Source organism: Ylistrum balloti, unplaced genomic scaffold (assembly GCF_031769215.1).
Source record: "Ylistrum balloti isolate Yb309-2 unplaced genomic scaffold, AGI_CSIRO_Ybal_v1 Utg370248, whole genome shotgun sequence".
Lineage (NCBI taxonomy): Eukaryota > Metazoa > Mollusca > Bivalvia > Pectinida > Pectinidae > Ylistrum > Ylistrum balloti.
Genome location: NW_026782199.1, coordinates 1,508,050 through 1,528,980, shown reverse-complemented (window position 1 = coordinate 1,528,980; position 20,931 = coordinate 1,508,050). Strand labels below are relative to the sequence as shown.

Sequence of the window (20,931 nt, the reverse complement as noted above, 5' to 3'; positions counted from 1 at the left end):
CAATACATCTCAATTTAAACATCCATAAGCATCTCAATTGGAGCATCCATAAGCTACACATATGTATGTTTGACTTCTTGTTCTTTGTTGAGCCACTATACTGACAAACTGTCAATTATTTCAGCTTTAATGATGATGCTAGTTAAATCACAGATCTCTGTCTAAAACTCATCTAAAGCCTTACAAATGTAAGGAAATGAAAATAAAATCACATTCCAAAATGGCTTTTACATTATTTATTCATTAAAGAACAAAAACTTCAGTCATTACATGTATATATATAATATATGAAAATTATTGAAACTGTCAAAGCTAAATCAAATATAAGAGCTTATTTTGTATGAAATTCGGAGTTCACATTTGATATCTGACAGTTCAAGAACCTCCTTAATGGTAGGATATTATCACTTAAAAGCAAGGTCATACTTTCTATATCATCACCAGCTAAACTTCATAGAAATATGAGAATCATTAATGCATCATTTTAAATAGATTCTCAATCAGGATTCGTAGATGATACTCACCAGTCTTACTGTATGATATCAATAGATTTTACTAATCTAGGTGATTTCTCTTCAAGTAAAAACTGAGAGTACAATGTGTGACCATGTTATGCAATATAGGTAGAGAGGTGAATACGATAGTGCAATATCACTTCGTAGCAAAAGCTGATCTAAGCAAAAAGTTTGTTTTTAAATACCTTATAAGCACAAATGTTTATTTGTACAAGTCACTTTTAAGTTTTATAGCTTTATAGAGATAATGTAATTAGTGTCAAAATTCCTTGAAAACAAATTTTTTTGAGAAATTAACCTTTTTTAATTTGACCTAGAAAAATAGCTCATTTTGCTTTTCTTCATACAATAAAAAAGAAATTTTACTATAAACAAAATATAAATAAATTCATTCTGTAAAGTACATTACTAAAAGTAAACAACAAAGATAATTTTTCAGTACAGCCCACCATGATCCATTCTTGAGAAATCAAAACCCATTCACAAAGTCACAAGTTATGAGGATACTTCCATGTCAGCCATGTTTAGCAGTCTGTAAGCAATATCCCGTTGTAGAGGTCTTTGTAAGGGATGAGCTAACAGCTGTGCCATTTGATCATATAACTTTGTTGGATTTCTAGCGGCTTCAAAGATATAGCTCAGTCCTTTTTCATCCAAGTCACAAATACAGTCAAATATTTCCTGAAAAGTGATGAAAAATTAATTTATAATCTTAATATAGTCTTAAATAAATTCAAAACATAATAGATATGAAGTGTATCATTTAAGTTACATTTCATAAGATAATACAGCATAACAGTTTGAATAGTTTTAACATATCCAGAGCTTGCCACCTTCAGACAAGTTTGGTATCCAAAATAAGTAAAAGACCATATCTTGACAGTGTCTAAAGTCACAATACCTAGTTTCATTATCAGATATTCTGGATGTCAATGTAAATACAAGAAGTTATTTATGTAAGGAAATACTACTGAAAAATTTAGACACCATCCAAATCACATCCTTAACTTTGTTATGATTATGGGCCTTGCACTTCAAACTCATCAATGCCTTTGTGTCACTGCAAATTAAGTCTTCACTTACCTCACATTTGTTGTCTTCAGAGGGAGGCTCATGAACATACAGGGCATCAACAAAAAAATATGGAGAAGAATCTAGTAACCGGAAGGTCTGAAACCAGGAAAAGTTTTTAAGTATTTCATAATTAGTTTTTGTGTAGCTAATACTTAAGCTTGGTAAAACATGTTCAATTTTTCTATCTTGGAAGTCTGAAACAAAAAATCAACTATTACCTCATTTTGGGCCATTGTATCATCTGTAATCACTAAATGCACTTAAGTTACTAGAGTAATGAAATTGATTCGAGATCTGACATAATGAGGGTGCATCAGACATATATGAGTCGCACGATATGCCCTTTCCACTGAACAGGATATTGGAATCAAAAACAAATTTTCTGGCTTTGACTAGTTTCTTAACAATACACCTGTTAAAATATGTATCAGGATATGCATTCAACATGTTACCCAAACACAAGAGATGCGGTCACTGTGTGAATGACTTGAGTAAATCTGGATTGAGCCTACTGAAATATCGTGAAAATATTCAAGCAATATCAACTCTCGTCTTAAATACAGGTCTCTGACAGAATGGAAAGGATGTGATTGATACATAATTGAACACTGTGACTGCACTAAGTACCTCTTTGTCAGACATGTTGATGGTTCCTTGAGATCGTCCCAGTAGCAGCATGGTTCTCACAATGTATGGGGGTGGCAGTATAGTAGGATCACCGGACACTTGTGGCAACTCTACTCGTGAATTTCTGAGAAAAATAATACAAAAACAAATAATGAACGTGTGGGAAAATCCTAATTTTAAATCTCAGTGAAATGTAAGTCCAAAAACTGTCCTGACATTGGCAACTGCTGCAAATGGATGTCATAATGGAGTTTGTTTTGCAATAAACCTACATGCAAGTAATTAAAAAATTAAGTGAAAATCTGACCTGCAATCAGAGGCTGTATTTAAATAATCTGTGTCTATGCAAATGCCATTGACAGAGTTGGAGTCAGAGAATTCATCACAAGAAGAGGAGAGTTTTTGCCATACTCATTTTCCAAATCTAGTTGTAGGAGAAAGACAACATGGAGGAGGAGATTCTAAAAAATGTATACTACTACTACCCATCTTCAGCTCATACTGATTTCCATGTCATTTGCCTAAACAGGTACCACTTAACAATTAGATTTTTTCATTTGAAAATGTGTATCTATCATTCTTTTTGCTTGACTTCCCTTGTTAAATGATAGTTACATTCATGAAAATGCATTAAAAATTCTTTATTCATGGTTTATACAGGTGGCAAAATGTATGAAATAGCAAATAGTGGCCGAGAGGTATTGTATATTTTTGCCATGTAAATACTCATTATTGAAATACACATGTCCTCTGATAAAGCCTCAAAGTCAAAATTTACTTACATGATATCAAATATGGACCCAATATCTAGTGTCTCACACTGACTGGTGTCCTCAAGGTCATCCAGCAAATTTATTATCTCCCTTGGATTGGAGCTGAAGTCTCGAACCTGTCAAAATATAAAGGAGATCAAATCTACTTAGTAATCATATTTAACTACACGGTCTTTTACCATCATCCATGTTTTATATTGATATTAATGTCTATTTAACTAAGTTTTGAATCTAATGTTAAGTGGGCGTGGGGATATTTCTTTGTGGTTTGCTCTTTATTCATAACTTCTAAGTTGATATGAATTATAGACATCAATCTAGGATATTTGCTTACTGTTAAAGTAATTGCTTGTTGCCTTTTTTTATTTTTTACATATATATAACCTATCCCAATTTTTCCGATACTCCATATGTTGTTCTGATATTACAAAAGTACCATGTACCACGTAGCAGATATGTATCCAATATGTCAGTCAATGTCTCATTCTTGTATACTTACCCATACAGCATTTTCCTGTAGGATGACTAAAGCATATTGATGTTTTTTGTTAATTCTGCTCTTACTTTGCAAGAATAATCTCAATGCTCTTTTTATCAACTTCAATGGAGTCCATTTATCTCTAAAATAAAGATAAATAAGTAAATAAAATGCCTTAAAAGTGGGATGTGATACATCATAAATCAAATTGAATCTTTTCCTAAGATCATCATCAATGACTACAGCCAGTAGAGAACTTCAAACTCAAAGATAGGTGCCTATTTACTTTTCATGTCATTTATCTTCCCTGAGAAAATTCATTATTATGAATTAATTCTTACCCATAATAAATAAAACAAGATAATTTGGCAAATCAAAGCCATCAACCAAGTGTATGCCTAGAATGCACAGATGATGAATTCAAGGTCAAAATGTAGGTCAGAGTGACATACTTTTCATAAACACACCACCTCACCTAGGTGAGCCATGCCACATGTATACAGTTCCAGTTGCCAATAGTGTAGGATATAGAGCCCAAACAAGATAAAGTGCAGATGAAATTAAAAATTCCCCCAACTCTAGTATAAGTTCTCTGTGAGGTTAATTAAAGTGTAGTAAATATATGTACTATGTAGAAACCAATATTATTATTTAACAAAGTGTCAACTTTATATTTGCATTTTAAACAAAAGAAGCAGATAATTTTTACTAGGTATTTGTATTTTTCATTGTTTTCAAGTGATCCTTGATAGTTATATTAGTAATTTCAATTTCAGATAGAGTGATGCCATCTTATTATACAGCAATACAAGGTATTACAAATTGTATGGATATGCTTACCCTGATCTAGACCTAAAGGTCACTTTATCCATTTCAGCACTCAAATCCAGGCATATTATCTAAGGACAAAAATCAAATTTACGAAATAACAAATCATATGTACAAGGAAAACTATTAAATTACTTTCATATTAAAACATTTGATATTCTATACTTAACCAGCAAAGTTATGAAGAATCCTCCCATTACCTGGTTCAACCCTGACCTGTCCATAGGAGGTAAATATTATCATTAATTCTTATATATAATTACCAGTTCTAATAAGTAAACAATCCTATAACCATTCTGACATGGAAAGTAAAGTAAGGCAGCTGCCAAAACTACTTAAATATGTAACAGTATGAAAGGCTTAACAAACTCATACTACTCTCCAATTGTTGATAAATTCGAATTCACAGTTTTAGCATGTAAAACTAATAATAAAAAGAGGTACCAATATCAATGAAATATACTCTATAAAAAAAAATTGTACGAGGTCTTAAAAATTTCAAGAAATTCTCAAATTTATGAAAGTGTGTCAGCACCTATTAACTATCCAAATTAGAAATAGGGAAGCAATTTTAAGCAGCAAAACTAATGGTATCTTCAATATAATCAAGTTTTAACAATACCTTAAAAGGGATATCATGGTAAAGACATTGTGTTATTGATTGTACATGTATTTTATAATTTAGTTACATTTCTATGCTATACCAATATTCAGTCAATATCCAATGTCCAGCTTGACTACTCCTTCAGAAAACCCCTCTCAAATTTAGCACTGATAACGTTATGTAACAGTTTTAAAAACAAGGCAGTTCATTTTGTAAATACAAATACACAATGGTGGGCAGAAATAATGGTAGTGACATAGTAAGTCATTCTGTTTTTTCAGCACGAGATTTCGATATGGGTGTGGCAAATGTTTCAAGTCAATTCAGAATTATAAAATTAGTGACATTAATCGCCAACATTATTATGACTGATTCAGACAGGAAGCTTTTTTTTTAACAGCCACAGTGTTTTGTACATATTCATTATCATATATGATGCAAAAATTAACATATCCAGGCTGGTGATCAACAGATAAGGATTTCCTTTTTATTATCATTAATGAACCTCTTTATGTGCATATTTCAATGAAAATCAATTGCTGTGTTCATAAGGTGGCATACTTGATATATATGCAATAGATAAATAAGTTAGAAATTTCACCGTGATGTTGCTTTTAATAATAATAATGCCTATTGGTCTATGCTCTGCAGTATATACATACTGGTCTATACATTAAAAGATAATGTAAATTACAATTGAAAAGCTAGCAGACCAGACAAGACTCCACTGTAAGAAAAATGACTCCTGTTTATTCTTATGATTGTAAATTTGGAAATATCAAATGGAATTTTTCTTTGTTCCTCACTGGACTTTTGTTTTATTTTTTTAAGGAAAGACCAAGTTGACTTTATTTAACTCTACAAGAATTTAGACTCTTACAATTTTCTCCGGGCAGTTGACTCTGGGACATGTCAGTTCGAGTAAATCATCCTGACTAGAATCTGAATCCTTGTTGTCCTGATTAGTCTGCAGATCTAGTAAAGGTTGATTCTGCTGTTCTGATGATGATTCTGAATTACCTCCCTTGTGTTGTGTTTTGGTAGGATATGAAAGCAGTGCATCGTTTTGAATATCGTCTGCTAAGAGTGGGTTTTCTGTTATATCATATTCTTGAAATGGAGTTCGCGATGAACAGTCTGTGTTTTCAGAAGGGCTACCTGTCTCCATTGTAGACAGTACAAGTGCCAGCCATATAAATCACCTAGCCGGTTTCCTCTTCTGAGCGGCCTCTTTCCTCCATCATTTCTTTTTGTATTATACTCTCTACATTGTTTATTATTTATCATGTAACTATATTTGGTAACAATTCAATCGATCTTAATATTCAAACTTATTATATAATCTATAATTAGTGTATTTTTGTTTCATTCTTATTCAATGATGTGATCAATGACTAAGTACGTTTTGTTCGAGATTAATAATTGAGGCAAGTGTCATGGCCGCGACCCAGTAATAGATTGGAAGAGAAAAAGGACGGGATATATAATAGAGGTTAATTTGAGACATGTTTCGCTTTTAAACTACGTCCGCTGTTATAAAATCAAAGTATACTAAACTTTATCACTTTTAGACTTAAACAGGAAGGTGATGCTTCGATGAAATTATATAAGTCGTTCTGTCACTTTTGGAGCCTGAATATGGTTTCATGCAAGCACTGCGTGTAATCATAATTCATTTAATTGTAGTGTAATGATACTTAAACTATTGTCAGTTTGATAAACATAGTAAAAAGGTATTCAGTTTTAATAGACAATAGTAAATCGGATCAAATTCCCTGAATGATAAGACTAGGTATATATTACTATATTCTCTGACATACCTGTTAGCAATTAAAATGATTTGAGCGGAGTTACAGGTATAACGGTCGTAACATATGCCTATATTGAAGGTAAAATGTTTAAGATTGTAGTTCAATGATCGTGTTTTGTGGTATAATTGGATAAAATGAAATGAAATACTTACCATATAGATGACAATTGATTCAATTAACAGACATCAGTTGGATGCAATTTGTTTAGCATCTACAGCTGGCCCTAGATGTCACTGTGTGTGAATCTTGTAAGGCCTCATAATCTACAGATTCCCTTTATAATGGATGTCCAATTGTTCCTTTCATTTTTTTTTTATTTCCATTTTCTTGTTCTTGCTTTGCTTAAAACTATTACAAAAAAGAAGATTGCAAGAACAATGTGATGAGATGTATACTACTAGTAAATGTATGTCTTTAGAATTGCTAAAAAAAGACAGATCAAATGAAATAATTTCTTTGCGTCTACTTGTATTCTTTTTGTTATATTTACAGGAGATTTGCTCCTGCAGGACTGACAAGGGGCTATGAATAATCCAGACCTTGAGAACAACAACAATAATGATGGGCGGCGTAACAACAATCAGGGACGAGGACCACAGAATCCATTATTAAATGTGCGTGACAGGCTGTTTCATGCCCTCTTCTACAGAATAGCACTGACTTATGCCAGAACTTTCCCCAAACCTGTCAGAAGAATTTTGGAATTTGCTGTACTTTTGAAGGTAATTTAGTTAACTTTGAATTATACAGTGTAGTCATTGGTGTCAAGAAAAGTTTAAGCACCTGCTCCTTCTTGAACTGAAAAATAAGAATTGAAAGTGTAAATTCAGAGTTTTTGTGAAAAATGTAAAATTTATCAAATATTATGTAGAAATATATGTAGAATTGTAAATGGAACTGAGAGAAAGGATAAATGCTGGTGCCTTTAAATATTGTTTTTTGTCTTCTTTCATCAGCATAATAAGGTGATTTTATTTTGTTCTTTTGATGCAGATTTGTAAAAGAATATTTCCACTGTAAAGTTGCATTCTCGTTTCTTTGAAAAATAAAATTATCAAATATTCTAGGATTCCATCAAAAGAATTTTTCCAGAGGATGCTTTCTGATATCGGTTTTTCAGTTTGATTTTGATTACATGCTATTTGAACTGGTAACTGCGTAACTTTGATATAAATAGTTTATGTATAGGTATTAAAATATCTTTGTGAACGTTGTGTTAATTGAGTCAGTTTCTCAGTTTGAATTTTTGTCTTTTGAACAGGCTTTATGTGTTCTTGCCATCTTGGCATACATCCATATTGTGTTTGCACGAACACCTATCAACTGTCTATCAAGCATTCAGAAGACTTGGCCTAGACATGGAATCCTGCGTGTTGAGATTGTACAAAATGCGTCGGAGAACTACAGCTTAATCAACTCTTATGAAAAAGAGTACTCTGATTTCAGTTTACATTTGTTCAATGATCATGCACAGGAAGAACAAGAACTGGAGGAGGATGAAATTGATGATTCAAAAACTGAAGATATCTACCCCAGTAATGGGCAGTTTATCAATTCTTCTATATTAGAAGGAGGAAATGAGTCTATATTAGATGTCATTGATACAGGAGAGGTGAAGAGGGAGTCACTGCCTGTAGAGGATCCTGGTGGAAATGTGGAAAGTGATGTTGAAACCGAGACAGAAAGTCCTGACACGGAAGAACATGAGGGAAATGTGACAAAGATTAGCCAGAATAGCAATACTGTTACAGACACTGGCTATGAAGCGTTTACTGATTCCTACCCCTTGTCAGAAATAGAAATGTTGGCTAAAGTGGGTAAGGAATGTTATATGATTTTTTATTTTAATTTAATTCTTCATTTTCTTGACAAAATTGTGGCAAAGTCTTTATTTACGACATGTTTGGACTTCAAAGTGAATGATTTTGATAGCAAGCAGGGGTTGAAAAAATATTCTTTTCTAGACTGGCAGCCTTATATACAAATACTGTATTAATGAAAGGTTTTTGGGTCATTTGACCCAAAGGGTCACGATGACCTGTAGCCATCATGCTTTGTCCGTCGTCATCTGCCGTCTGCCAAGTGCTGTCCTTCTCAAGCTCCACCATTGCGATTGAGCTCAAACTTGCATGAAATGATTCTGAGATGGTCCTGACCAAGTGTTGTTATTTTTTGGGTATGTCTGAAATCCAAGATGGCTGCCATCTTGAAAAACATATTTTAAACTTCTCCAGTTCCACTGGTACCATTGAGCTAAAAATTGGTGGGATTGTTAAGGAAAGGTAGCCAACAAAGTGTTGTTATTTTTTAACTTTGTCAAAACTTCAATAGGACAGCCAGGGAGGCCATTTGTAACATAATTGCGAAATCATGGTTTCCTGTGCAACACCCTATTTCATATATGTCTGAAATCCAAGATGGCCACCATCTTGAAAAACGTTTTTTAAACTTCTTCTCCAGTTCCTTTGGTGCCATGGTTTTCCTGTGCAACACCAATTTCAAACTTCTTCTCAGGTTTCGCCAGTTTGATTGAGCTCCAACTTTACAGTAAAGAAAAAGATAACATTTGTAACAGTTACTCCTCACCAAAACTACCATCGGCATCATGGAAAACAGCTTCTTAGTAAGATTTCATTAAAAGTAGAAAAAGTAACCCTTCTCCCTGCTGAAAGTTTTTGTAGTCAGATGACTATTAAGGCCTATGGGCCTCTTGATTTTATTTTTCACTATTTGTTTGGTACTTTTGTTGGAGCTTATCGTCACCATTTACATTATGAAGGTTCCTTTGCAGTATGGCCAGAAGAGAAATACATTGTGGAATATGCACTGGAGTATGGATTCTTGAGGCTTTCCCCCAAAACAAGACAGAGACTGAATATAACAGTTATGCTGGTTACATTGGGTTAGTAAAATATCTTTGTATACCTTAGATAAATGCTTTACTTAAACCATGTAAAAACAATGAGATGTATTATTTATAAAATATAGAATACTTTTACTTTTATCTGTCAGCATATATCACCAACAGTGTATGAAAAGTGACAAGATAACAAATATACAAATACAACCCCCACCTCCCAACCCCTCTAATTAAGTTTATATGTATATTTCTACCTCTTTTTCATGAGTAGTTGTATGTATTTACAAACAAGGTGTATTTATATCTGTTTATAACTGGGGTTGCTTCATAACAGAAGCATGCACTTATGGATTCAGTTGTTAAAGAAAGATAATTTTTACAGATCCAATTAAGGATGAATGTTTTGGTGACAGCATCAGTCGGTTTTTACTAGACGAGTTCCTAGGATATGATGACATATTGATGTCAAGTATAAAACAGTTGGCAGAGCATGAAGACAACAAAGGTGATTATCATAATTTTGTCTGTTGGTTTAGCAGGGCTGTAATATTATATATCTCTTTTTTGTAATAATCATGAGAATTTACAACAAATTATCTGTTTTGTAAGATTTGCTCTTATGTTAAATTTAAACATTGTGCCATGAATTTTTCTTTGAAAGTGAATAAGATGCATTTGATGGTAGAACTGTATTTACAATTTACATGTTCTCATCTTATATAAGTTACTGAGTATAAGACAATGCTGCCAATTAGGTTTTAATCTATAATTAGTATTATTGATGTTCATTGTTCAGAAAGCTGTAAATGACTAAATTTTCACTAATAGGTTACCTTCGGAATGTTGTGACCGGTGAACACTATCGTTTCGTCAGTATGTGGATGGCCAGGAGCTCATACCTGGCTGCAGCCTTCATTATGTTAGTCTTTGTAAGTACAATTGATTTATATCTGTGATTCATAATGTTTGAAGTTAGTCATATGAAGAGTTGATACAGGGACAACTGGGCAGTTTCAATGGTCTTTGGTTCAAAAACTAGACCGACTTTCATTATGAAATGACATTATATTTATGCCTTATTTCAATAATTTGTAGTTTATTGAAGATATCTTACCATGTTGATCAATTTTCTTACAATCTAAATACAAATTCCCTTTCACAAATTGACAAAAAATGTAAATGTATGTTTGAAAGTATATTCGAGTGTGCAAATTAATGTTTAGAATCATACCTGGAAGTCTTTTGATGTTTCATATCTTTCTGTTTGTTCCAGACATTATCAGTTTCAACTCTACTGAGATATTCTCATCATCAGATTTTCATTTTCATAGGTGAGTAAAAAACTTTCATTAATGAGCTGAATAGATACCAGAGGTGTGTATACTTTATTGGTCCTCCACCTGGAACCTATGTTGTGTCTTGCCGTCCTTCCATACTTCCGTATTTCTGTTCCTCTGTTCTTCCGTCCATCCTTCTGGAATCTTGCCGGACTATATTTCCTACACTTCTTGTAACTGAAACTTCATACTTGGGGTATGAGATTTCCTAGCTGAGGTGGTGTGTCATGTATCAATAGTAGATCACTGACGTACATTTTGACCTTTGAACTATATCAAAGCAAATTTTGTCAGGACTCTAAACTTCTAAGTCATTAAAACATCTTACTTTGGGCAAGGGTTCTAAGTGTTTTTTTAACATATGATTTAATATTTGGAGAGTGTTTAGCCAAAGTACCATCGTTTCATTCAAAATATGAGACATTGCATTATGAAAATAAATGGTGTAGAAAAATGTTTATATCCAACCAAGAAAGTGGTGAAAAATATGGTCACTCATTGATTGTAACCTGGACTGCTTTTATTGTTAAACTTCTTCTGTTGATCTCTATGTATACTTTCATTACTATTTAGTCTCATATTTACATTAGTATTTAACAGAAAATTTAAATAACAAGTATCAATTTTGTATTTTTCAGTTGATTTATTACAAATGCTGGAGATGAATGTTACTGTTGCGTTCCCTGCTGCTCCTCTTTTAACTGTTATACTAGCACTTGTTGGTAAGTTTAAACTCATATAACACTGTGATTCAGTCTTGATGAAAAAAGAAAAACGGCTTTCATTCAGGATGCATTATATGAATCTTGGTTTTTTTCTGTGCTTGTTTTCAGGGTAAAAACTTCTGATTTTAGAAACTGCTATATGATCTTTATGACTTTTCAAAATTTACTTGAGTTAGTTTTAAGTCCTGTAGAAAAACAACAAAAACAGTGCTGACATTTTGACAGGAAATTTCATTCAACCCAAATTTGATGAAACTCTCGCTTCACTGAAAAGTCAAATTTTGATCGTTTTCTGTAAAGTCTGGTTGTCTGGTTCATTTCATTCCCAACTAAATTTATAGTCACTTTGAAATATGTTTTGATATATCATAGAGTGGCTTTCCTCTCCTCTATATGATTATATCTATCAAGCAGAAATAGATGAAATGAGATAGGAGAGACTTGTAGTTACTTATAGTTCCTTTTTTAAAGGGGAGGGAGGGGTTGGTGGTCCTTGTTTTTTTTGTGAGTACTCAAAACATTTTTCTTCAAAATTCCTGAAGATATACTTAATATGTACCGGTAAGCATTCATCAATTCACAGACATCATTATCTTTTAACTTTAATGGTATTTTTTTCTATGCTTTCTAACAGGTATGGAGGCCATTATGTCTGAGTTTTTTAATGATACAACTACTGCATTCTATATCATCCTAATTGTATGGATAGCTGATCAGTATGATGCTATATGCTGTCACACAGACATCAGTAAACGGCACTGGTTAAGGTAAACACTTCAGTTTAAACCCCTGTATATTCACTGTAGTATTGGGGAAGGAAACCTATGTCAAGTCCATGTGTGTCAATATAAATACAATATCTATGATGTAAGTGCACTGAATGGCACTAGGAGTTTGGGATTCGTGCCAAGTCTCTATGGTTCAATGTAAGTACAATATTTATATGGTTAAGGATGAATACTGAGCAAGGTTGGGGATATGTGGATCAATGTAATCTCAATGTAGAGTAACATTATGTGAAGAGGTTGAAATGTGACCTGTAAAGAACTTGAGCTCTTTAAAAATATCTACGTATCTTACTTTTCAGATTTTTTTACCTTTACCATTTTGCATTCTACGCCTACCATTATCGCTTTAATGGGCAGTACAGTGGCTTAGCACTGTTTACCTCATGGCTGTTTATACAGGTAAGTCAAACAGTTCTCATTCACTGTTACCTGTTACCTATCCACTTTGTGCCTTGTGGCATATAAGGCCTTGACAGATCCTTTTCATCTCTCCCTGTCTGCTGCCACTGTTCATACTTCATTCCAAGATCTCTAGTCTGCTTCACCTCACTCTTTCTTCTCCATATCATTTTGAGTTGTCCTCTTTTCCATTTTCCTTATGGAGCCCATGTTAATGCAAATTCCAGTCTCACATCTGTATAATAAAACTTGTATTACTAATGCTTTGTATAGCCTCAGTTTTGTTCCCCTCAAGATGTTATTTGATTTCCAAATATGTTTCAGTCATATATAAACACCTCTAGCTTTTGATAGTCTGTTCTTGGTGTCTTTCATACCACTACCTTCTTTACACACTGTTGATCCTAGGTATGTTAAATGTTCCGCTTTCTCTATATCTTAACCTCTTACCTTGATGGTGTCCTGATTTCTTGCATTTATCCTCATCACTTTCATTTTATTGATGTTGATCTTGAGTCCTACCCTACTGGCTTCTTTATCTAGTCTTGATGTTTTATCTTGTATCTGTTCTTTGGTTTAGAAGAGTAGTGAAATATCTTCTGCAAAATCTTGATCGTCCATTTTTGTTAATTACCATGTTATGCCATTCTTACTACTTCCAACTGCTCTTCACATCACCCAATTCAAAACAACTAAAAATACAAACCTGGACATATTACATCCTTGTTTCACTCCTGTCTTGATGTTGAATCACTCATTCATTTCTCCTTGGTGTTGCATAGCACACTGGAAATTAGCATGAAATAATTTTAATATCCTTATAATTTTGTCTGGTATTCCATATTTCCTCATGATGATCCATTAGCTTTCACAGTGGATGGAATCAAAAGCCTTTTCAGAGTCTATGAAGTGAAGATATAATGTTGCCTGCCACTCATTTACTTGCTTTTTGATGTTTAGAAGTATAAAGACTTGCTCTGTCGCACCCCTTCCTTTCCTATATTCTGCTTGTTCTTTCCTCAGTCTTCTATCAATTTCCTCTTTTACGCGATTATTGACAATCCTTCCAAATGGTTTTCCAACTACAGAAAGCAACATGATTCCTTGAGATTTCTCTTCTTTACTAATTTAAAGATGAGGTCTTTCCTCCAGCTAACTCATTCACTATAAAAGCATATATTACATGGAAATTAGATTTAGGTTTATCAAAGTCAACCCAGTGATAATCTATAGAATTGTAACTTGTCAACTATATGTCCCTCACTGTTGGCAGTAGCAATTTTTAAAATTTTATTTATCCATGTAGCTTTCTTAGGATAAAGATAAAGTTTTAACTGTTTATGGTCAAATTTTATACTATTTAACCAAATGGTAAACTAGTAATTGTTGTTTATTCTGTGGTTGCCATTTCTAGCAGGTGAATATTATGTAAGGGAAACCATTGATGGATTTCCTTCCAAATTAGAATTTGAAATGATGACTGGATCAGTGTTGAATTAAGGAATTTATGTTGCAGCACTCCATGATCTACTTTTTCCACCACTATGAACTGCCAGCCATTCTTCAGCAAGCACGTATACAGCAAATTGTTAACCAGAATCAGCAACAAACTAATGCCGACCCTGTTCCTAACGTCCATCCGACGGGGGAGCAGGTCACTCCTAATGGACAGACGCCAGGGGCCAATGTGGATGTCCCTCAACCATCTGAACTCCCTACAGGGTCTAACAACGCTACAGGTGCAATGTATCAATCAGCCAATCAGACGCCAGGTCAAGAGATTAGTAACAACCTTTCAGATATGTCAGCAGTTCATCCATCATCTGCTGGCAGCCAGTCAGAGGAAAGAATTGATTCAAATAATTCAGATGATACGGGTCAAGTTTATGCAAGCAACAATTTAGAAAATAATGAAATGATTGATATAAGTAATGATCTAAATAACAGAACTTTGGACAGAAATAGTCCGTCCACCTTATCAGGTGATATAACTGGTGCTTCTAGTAGTGTTCAAACAAATGACACAGGTGGTCATATAACAAATGAAAAATCAGGGGAGACTACCCATTCTGTATCCACTAGATCAGAGGGAGATAACCCACCTTCATCCCAACAACATTGTGATAATGCAAAAAGTGGACTTCCTGCATCAAATATAGGACACATTGATTCTAATGTAGAGTCTCAAAAAATTGATTCAAACCATTCTGCTATGGAAGGAGCTGCTACAGGTTGAACAAGATTATAGTTTATTGTGTTAATGCTTCATTCTGTGAAACTTTGATTCATGCTTCTGTGGTTTCATTCATCTAAGATGCCTATTTATATGGGGGGTGTAATAGTCTTTCCATGTTTTTTAAGACAGCAGGGCTGTTGTATTATCTAGGATTTTTGTTTAATTTGTTGAAGGAGAAATGTTCATGTATTTGCCAAAGATTCCACATGTATGATGTTTTTGAGAGTGAGTGAAGGCATTGTGAATGAATGTAATTGATATTGTGCAGTATTTAAATAAGATAGAATTTTGAAATCTTATTGAATTGAATCTAGATTGAAGAAAGTAAAAGCTTCAACAGTATGTAATGATTTTAGCTGTAACCTTATAAATATAATTTGTTTGGATTTTATTTTGAATTCAAAAAGTCCTTAAAATATACCGGGTATATTGTTTGTTTACATGAAGTTGATCTACAATTACAATAAGCAAGTTTTTAAAATCTTATTAAGAACAAATTGAATGAAAAAAAAAATAAAAAATTCATTAATATGAACATAAGGTAAAAGAATACATTAATTATAATTTAAGTCATGAAGGCAAGAGAAGTTGAAAGTAAATATAGAAGATAGGTTTATTGATCCATTTTTAAGGAAGTCTGAGCATTCCATATTAAGATGCAGGCAAGAAAAATACCTTATATACTCCATGTGTGAATTATACTAATTGTTGAGTCAACATGGCTTTACCATACATTGTCCAATGTTTAAGTTAACATCAGCAAGTAAACCTTAAAAAAACCATTTGTTTAAAATATACTAGGTATATATGAAAATAATTGTTCTTTCTATTTTTTTCATATGCTATTTTTCTAATTAAGAATTTCCAGCAAAGTATAACATGTCAAATTTACTGGTATGGAATTCTTTGGTAAGAGGGCATGTGTCACAGAGGTAGCTTATATCCTTAACATAGGATGAACTCTGGACATAAAAGTTCAGTTCCTGGTCCTTTCTTGTTCTATATATTGATTTGTTCAGCATTCTGGTCAAAAAGTTCATCTGAAAACTCAAATTAGTTCTCTAAGATTCAACTTCTGTAGTGTTACATTGATGTTGAAATCTCATTATCCATAGAGAATTTCAATCGTTTCTTTTACTTAACTTTTTATCATTCTTAAAGTTTCTCTTGCCAACAGTAAGATTGTTGTTCAAATGTGTTTAAATGTCATTCTATATGTTAAACAAATCTGTTACTGATAAGAATATGTATATACATTGTATGTGATTCAAGTGCTAATGATATGTACCTGGTATTGTGTTGTTATGCAAATCAATGAATTGATAAGAATGTGTGTATATGTTTGAAAATCAGAATGTTATGTGTGAAGGCATTTGGAAGTCAGAATTTGATATGTGTAAGTGTTTGGAAGTCAAAATGTAATGTGTGAAGGTGTTTGGAATTCTAGTGTAATGTATGTATGTGTTTGGAAGTCACAATGTATTGTGTGTATGTGTTTGGAAGTCAGAATTTAATGTGTCTTGGTGTTTGGAAGTAAGAATGTAATATGTGTAAGTGTTTGGAAGTAAGAATTTAATGTATATAGGTGTTTGGAAGTCAAAATTTAATATATGTTTTTGTTTGGAAGTCAGAATTTATGTATGTATGTGTTTGTAAGTCAGAATTTGATGTGTGTCAGTGTTTGGAAGTCAGAATTTAATGTGTGTCAGTGTTTGGAATTCAGAATTTAATGTGTGTCAGTGTTTGGAAGTCAGAATTTAATGTGTGTCAGTGTTTGGAAGTCAGAATTTAATGTGTATAACTATGTGTTCTCAAATCAGAATGTAAATAATGACCATTTACTATTAATTTATAAACAGATACATTAGGGCCTAGTTCTGTCATCAATTAAAGTAAGTGTAGGCTTACTTGTGTGAGATCGAGCAGACAGTGGTAGAGAAGGTAAGAGAAACAAAAGAAATACAATATGATGGTCAGAACAACTTCAACTCCTTACCTTTTATTTGTACAGTCAGCTTCTAAAGGTACCAGCACAACCATAATAGGTGGTGATTTGTTATCTAGATCATATCAGTTGATGACTGGACTAAACTTTGTCGGACACAGACATCTCTACAGAGCGTTATAGATTTAGTGGAAGCTAATAATATGTATAAAAGATGCATTGCTATGTTATCTGTAAAGGAGATGGATAAGTGCTGTTCTGATTTATATTATTATATAGGATTAGTGAACGAAACTACAAACCAGGGTCTGTTTATTAATGTTAACTAGTAGTTTGTTGGCACTTTACATGCATCATTTCAGGAATAAAACAAGATCGACTTGCAACTGTAGATACAGATTGTATAAGGATCAGTGGAAGCTGGTTAGAAAGTATAATTTCAATAGCTCCATCCTTCATAAATAAACAAAACCTGGTCCTACTGGTCAAGCTGTAGCTGAAATAATCTCTCTAACTACACCAAACACGTGTAAAATGAAGTTCCCTACCTACCATTCATTTCTTAAAACAAGGTTACTAAGCCTCCCACCCATATTATATACAGATTAGCTTGGATTATGGTTGTAACTAACTAGTTGCTGTAACTGAGCCTGTTTGTTTATAGAGGTTGATCCTTACATTCCTGTTGGATGACTTATAAGGCAGTCCTTAAGCAACAATTCAACATGTTGTGATCATAATCAAATTACTCATCATTTGCTTGCTTGAAATGAAACTAGTTTTGCCATCAGCTAATTGTCATTTACAGCTGTATTTCGAAGGTAAAAAATATTCCTATATTTTATAGATTTTCAGGATTAAATTTTTGGATGGCACGTGTTTGCTGTTTTGTTTAAAACAAATGTTTTTCATCAATCATGCACTCTGCGATCTTACCAAACATAATGAGGTAGCCAAGTCATATTGTATTGGTCCTATTCAAGACTGGTCACAGAAGTTGAAATAGCTTCTAGACTTCAAAATTGATCATGTCAATTTCATTCTGTTGTCTAGGCTATATGTATTCAGTTGCATTCAGTTGGCACCTATGAAAACAAGTATGATAAAAACAGATTAAATGAAGCACATTTTTATCAAGAAAAAGTTTCCCTTTACAATTTGTAGTCATGATAAATATCATTGCACCAAACTCCTGATAGGTAACTGTAGTTACCCACAGCCAACCTGGCCATCAGTGATTCAGGTAAGCAAAAGCGGTCTGTTTTTCATACCTAAAGATATTGATAGTGTTTGTTACCTATCCCTTATGTACCATTTTGCTATCAACTCGTATATTGAAGTGTAGTGCATAATTAAACATACTACATTAAGCAAAATAATTTACCACAAAAAAAATTATGGTAAATGCCTGCATTCACTTCCAAATTGTGTTCAGTTAACAAAGACATGCTCACATTTGCATGGGTCATGTCCTTGAATAGATACTTTAAGCTACACGCCAGAGTTCAGAAGTGTCGAACATTATAGTAGGAACTTTGTGCCAAATGGCACTGTCAGTACAGCCATATAAATATTAGAACAGACTTTTTTTTTCTTACCTGGATGAGCATCAGCTATCTCGGTAGTGAGTAACTACAGCTACCTTCCACCAGTTCAGTAGAGTAAAAGCACTTCAATTCTGATTCGGATAAACTCAAGATCGTACATAACTGCATTTAGTTTTAAATGGATCTGTGAGCCACTGGTTAGTTTAACGTCCTACATTTGCATATTGAAAATTCATATAAGGATATATTAGTAGAATTATCTTTGTAAACTATTATTTGCCCCTAATTTCAAATAGTTTGATTTAGAGAAATGTTATTTACCTTGTCAATGCGATAGTGATGATTGAAATTTTGAGTTGAAGACAATTCATTCAGTTATGATGGCAATAATTGCAGTTTTAGCTCCTCCCAAAGTTCTAGGGTCTACATCTGACCTAAATTTAATGTTTGAATGACTTAGTTTTCTGTACACCATTTTCAGGGTTTCTTTTACTAGTAAAAGAGAAATTCTATGGCTAGAATTTAAGTTAGTTATAATCAAATTAGGTACATTTGTATTAAGCCTTTAAGAAAAAGGTCAAGGTATGATTTTGTATGTTGTAACTGGTATTGCAGAAAAAATGTTGGTCAAACTAATCATACCAGATTCAGGTCAGACGTCAAGGTTACATTTTGTATAATTAAGCTGGTACACATTTTGCGATGAAGTCAAGATGATTGGTTTTCAATGAGAAATCAACTAAAAAATAGTCAACACATACTGTTACACATAGATGTAGTAGATTTGGTCTCAACTGTGAAGCCAGACGTCTCGGGGGCCAACAGACATTAACGTATATCATGACCTTCATTACATCATAGTTGTGTCATTTTTTAACAGTGTAGTCAGTCGGGAATCTTTGCCTATAAAATACCTTCTGATATCATTTCTATATTTCATTCTGTATACCATACCAAGAAAGGATAAAGACTTGCAACAAGTTGATATAGAAATCATTTTAATTAGCAAATCTGATGAACACATGAAGTCTACACTTGTACTTCAAAAAGAAAGAAAAACATGAGAAAGGAAAATACTACATAAGGTGGCTTCATTTTGTTAAGCAGATATCTTAAATTTTTCTTTTTTTTTTTTTTTTTTAATTTATGAGCTCTCGTTCTATACACATTTTTTAACGAAATTAGAATATATGTACAATATCTTATCATAATGGAAACCAATTTCCTAGTATTTTTCAAATAATCCTGAAAGAGCACATATCTGTGTTACAGATTTGATGGCTTGACCTACATCAAGGTGACTTTGATCTTTAAAACATGATGAATGTAATTAACAAGTCTTGCACAACACTTATATAAAGCACTCTGAATCAAGTGTTAAACACTGAAACTCCACAGTTTCGTTGTAGGACAGCACACCGTTGGAAGATGGCACAATATGATCAACATAGCACAATAGTAATAATGGACCAAGAAAAGTCCATCTTAAATAGAAAGAAACTATTCAATCTATGACAAGTTTGAATTTTACCTGAGAGACAGCTTAAAGTTTGAGGTCTGATAGAAAAATGAGATGGAAAACGCTAAATTTCTTCAGATTGTCTGAAAAGCTGATCACATGTAATGAATGCTTACTAAATATACAAAAGTAGTATTAAAGCTTATTAAACAGAAAGCAGAATTACTGCCATACCCGGTAAAGCTTACTAGACAGAAAGTAGTACATATGTTTGTCATACCCAGTAAAGCTAAATAGACAGAAAGCTGTACATAATGTACATATTACAGTCAGGTTTTATTTTATTATTTTCAGGTTTTATTTTCCCCTATTGGAGGATTTAATAAATTTTTGAAAGGAACATAATCTGTTATTTCCATGAAAAATACATCCCTTCTTGTGAAGACTTTGAGTAAACCCACGATCATTTGAACAATAAATACAGCCTTGATATCATTTTTCTTGATAAGGCTCACTCAGCTGACTAAGGAAACTCTCAGCTGAAGTAATTGTGGATTTAACTGTGATAGTAATAGGTATGTCAGGAGAAATAATATCAATACAGGGTATTCTCACTAATGCCCACTACAATAACTCCAATTGAATCAAAATGGTTTTAAAATTTGATGAAAATGGTTATGACTTCCATTGATTTTGAAGGATTTTTATGTTATACATTGAAAATTAAAAAACCTTCATAGAAAAATCAAGTCGTGAAATAATGGAAATATGGATTGATCCCAAATTGATGTCTGGATGGCTTCAAGCTGATGTAATGAATCACTCTGAAGCCAACCCAAGTTCACCATAAGCTGAAGACTTCACACCATGGTGGATAACACAAGCAGCTAAGCCAAGGTAGACTTCACACCATGGTGGATAACAC

At 33.1% G+C, this 20,931-nt stretch overlaps 2 protein-coding genes across 3 annotated transcripts; one reads left to right on the top strand and one right to left on the bottom strand.

The window, feature by feature from the left end:
- Positions 1 to 221: 221 nt before the first annotated feature.
- On the bottom strand, positions 222 to 6,133 carry LOC132552460 (BRISC and BRCA1-A complex member 1-like). The gene is made up of 7 exons (XM_060216630.1): positions 5,780 to 6,133; positions 4,308 to 4,366; positions 3,489 to 3,609; positions 2,999 to 3,105; positions 2,217 to 2,340; positions 1,599 to 1,685; positions 222 to 1,196 (listed from the first exon to the last, which is right to left on the bottom strand). Exons 1-7 carry the CDS (start codon positions 6,065 to 6,067, stop codon positions 1,011 to 1,013), a joined length of 972 nt encoding a protein of 323 aa, XP_060072613.1. The 5' UTR covers positions 6,068 to 6,133; the 3' UTR covers positions 222 to 1,010.
- Positions 6,134 to 6,327: 194 nt separating this feature from the next.
- LOC132552416 (membralin-like) lies at positions 6,328 to 17,875 on the top strand. 2 transcript variants are annotated; one of them, XM_060216584.1, is made up of 11 exons: positions 6,328 to 6,391; positions 7,203 to 7,432; positions 7,972 to 8,527; positions 9,502 to 9,612; positions 9,953 to 10,075; positions 10,399 to 10,499; positions 10,844 to 10,901; positions 11,546 to 11,629; positions 12,267 to 12,399; positions 12,720 to 12,819; positions 14,336 to 17,875. In XM_060216584.1, the coding sequence occupies exons 2-11, from the start codon at positions 7,235 to 7,237 to the stop codon at positions 15,053 to 15,055; spliced, it is 2,184 nt and encodes a 727-aa protein (XP_060072567.1). In that variant the 5' UTR covers positions 6,328 to 6,391; positions 7,203 to 7,234; the 3' UTR covers positions 15,056 to 17,875. The 2 variants fall into 2 exon arrangements, with proteins under 2 accessions (XP_060072567.1, XP_060072568.1); XM_060216585.1 differs by lacking the exon at positions 6,328 to 6,391 and adding an exon at positions 6,423 to 6,445.
- The last annotated feature ends 3,056 nt before the right edge of the window (positions 17,876 to 20,931 follow it).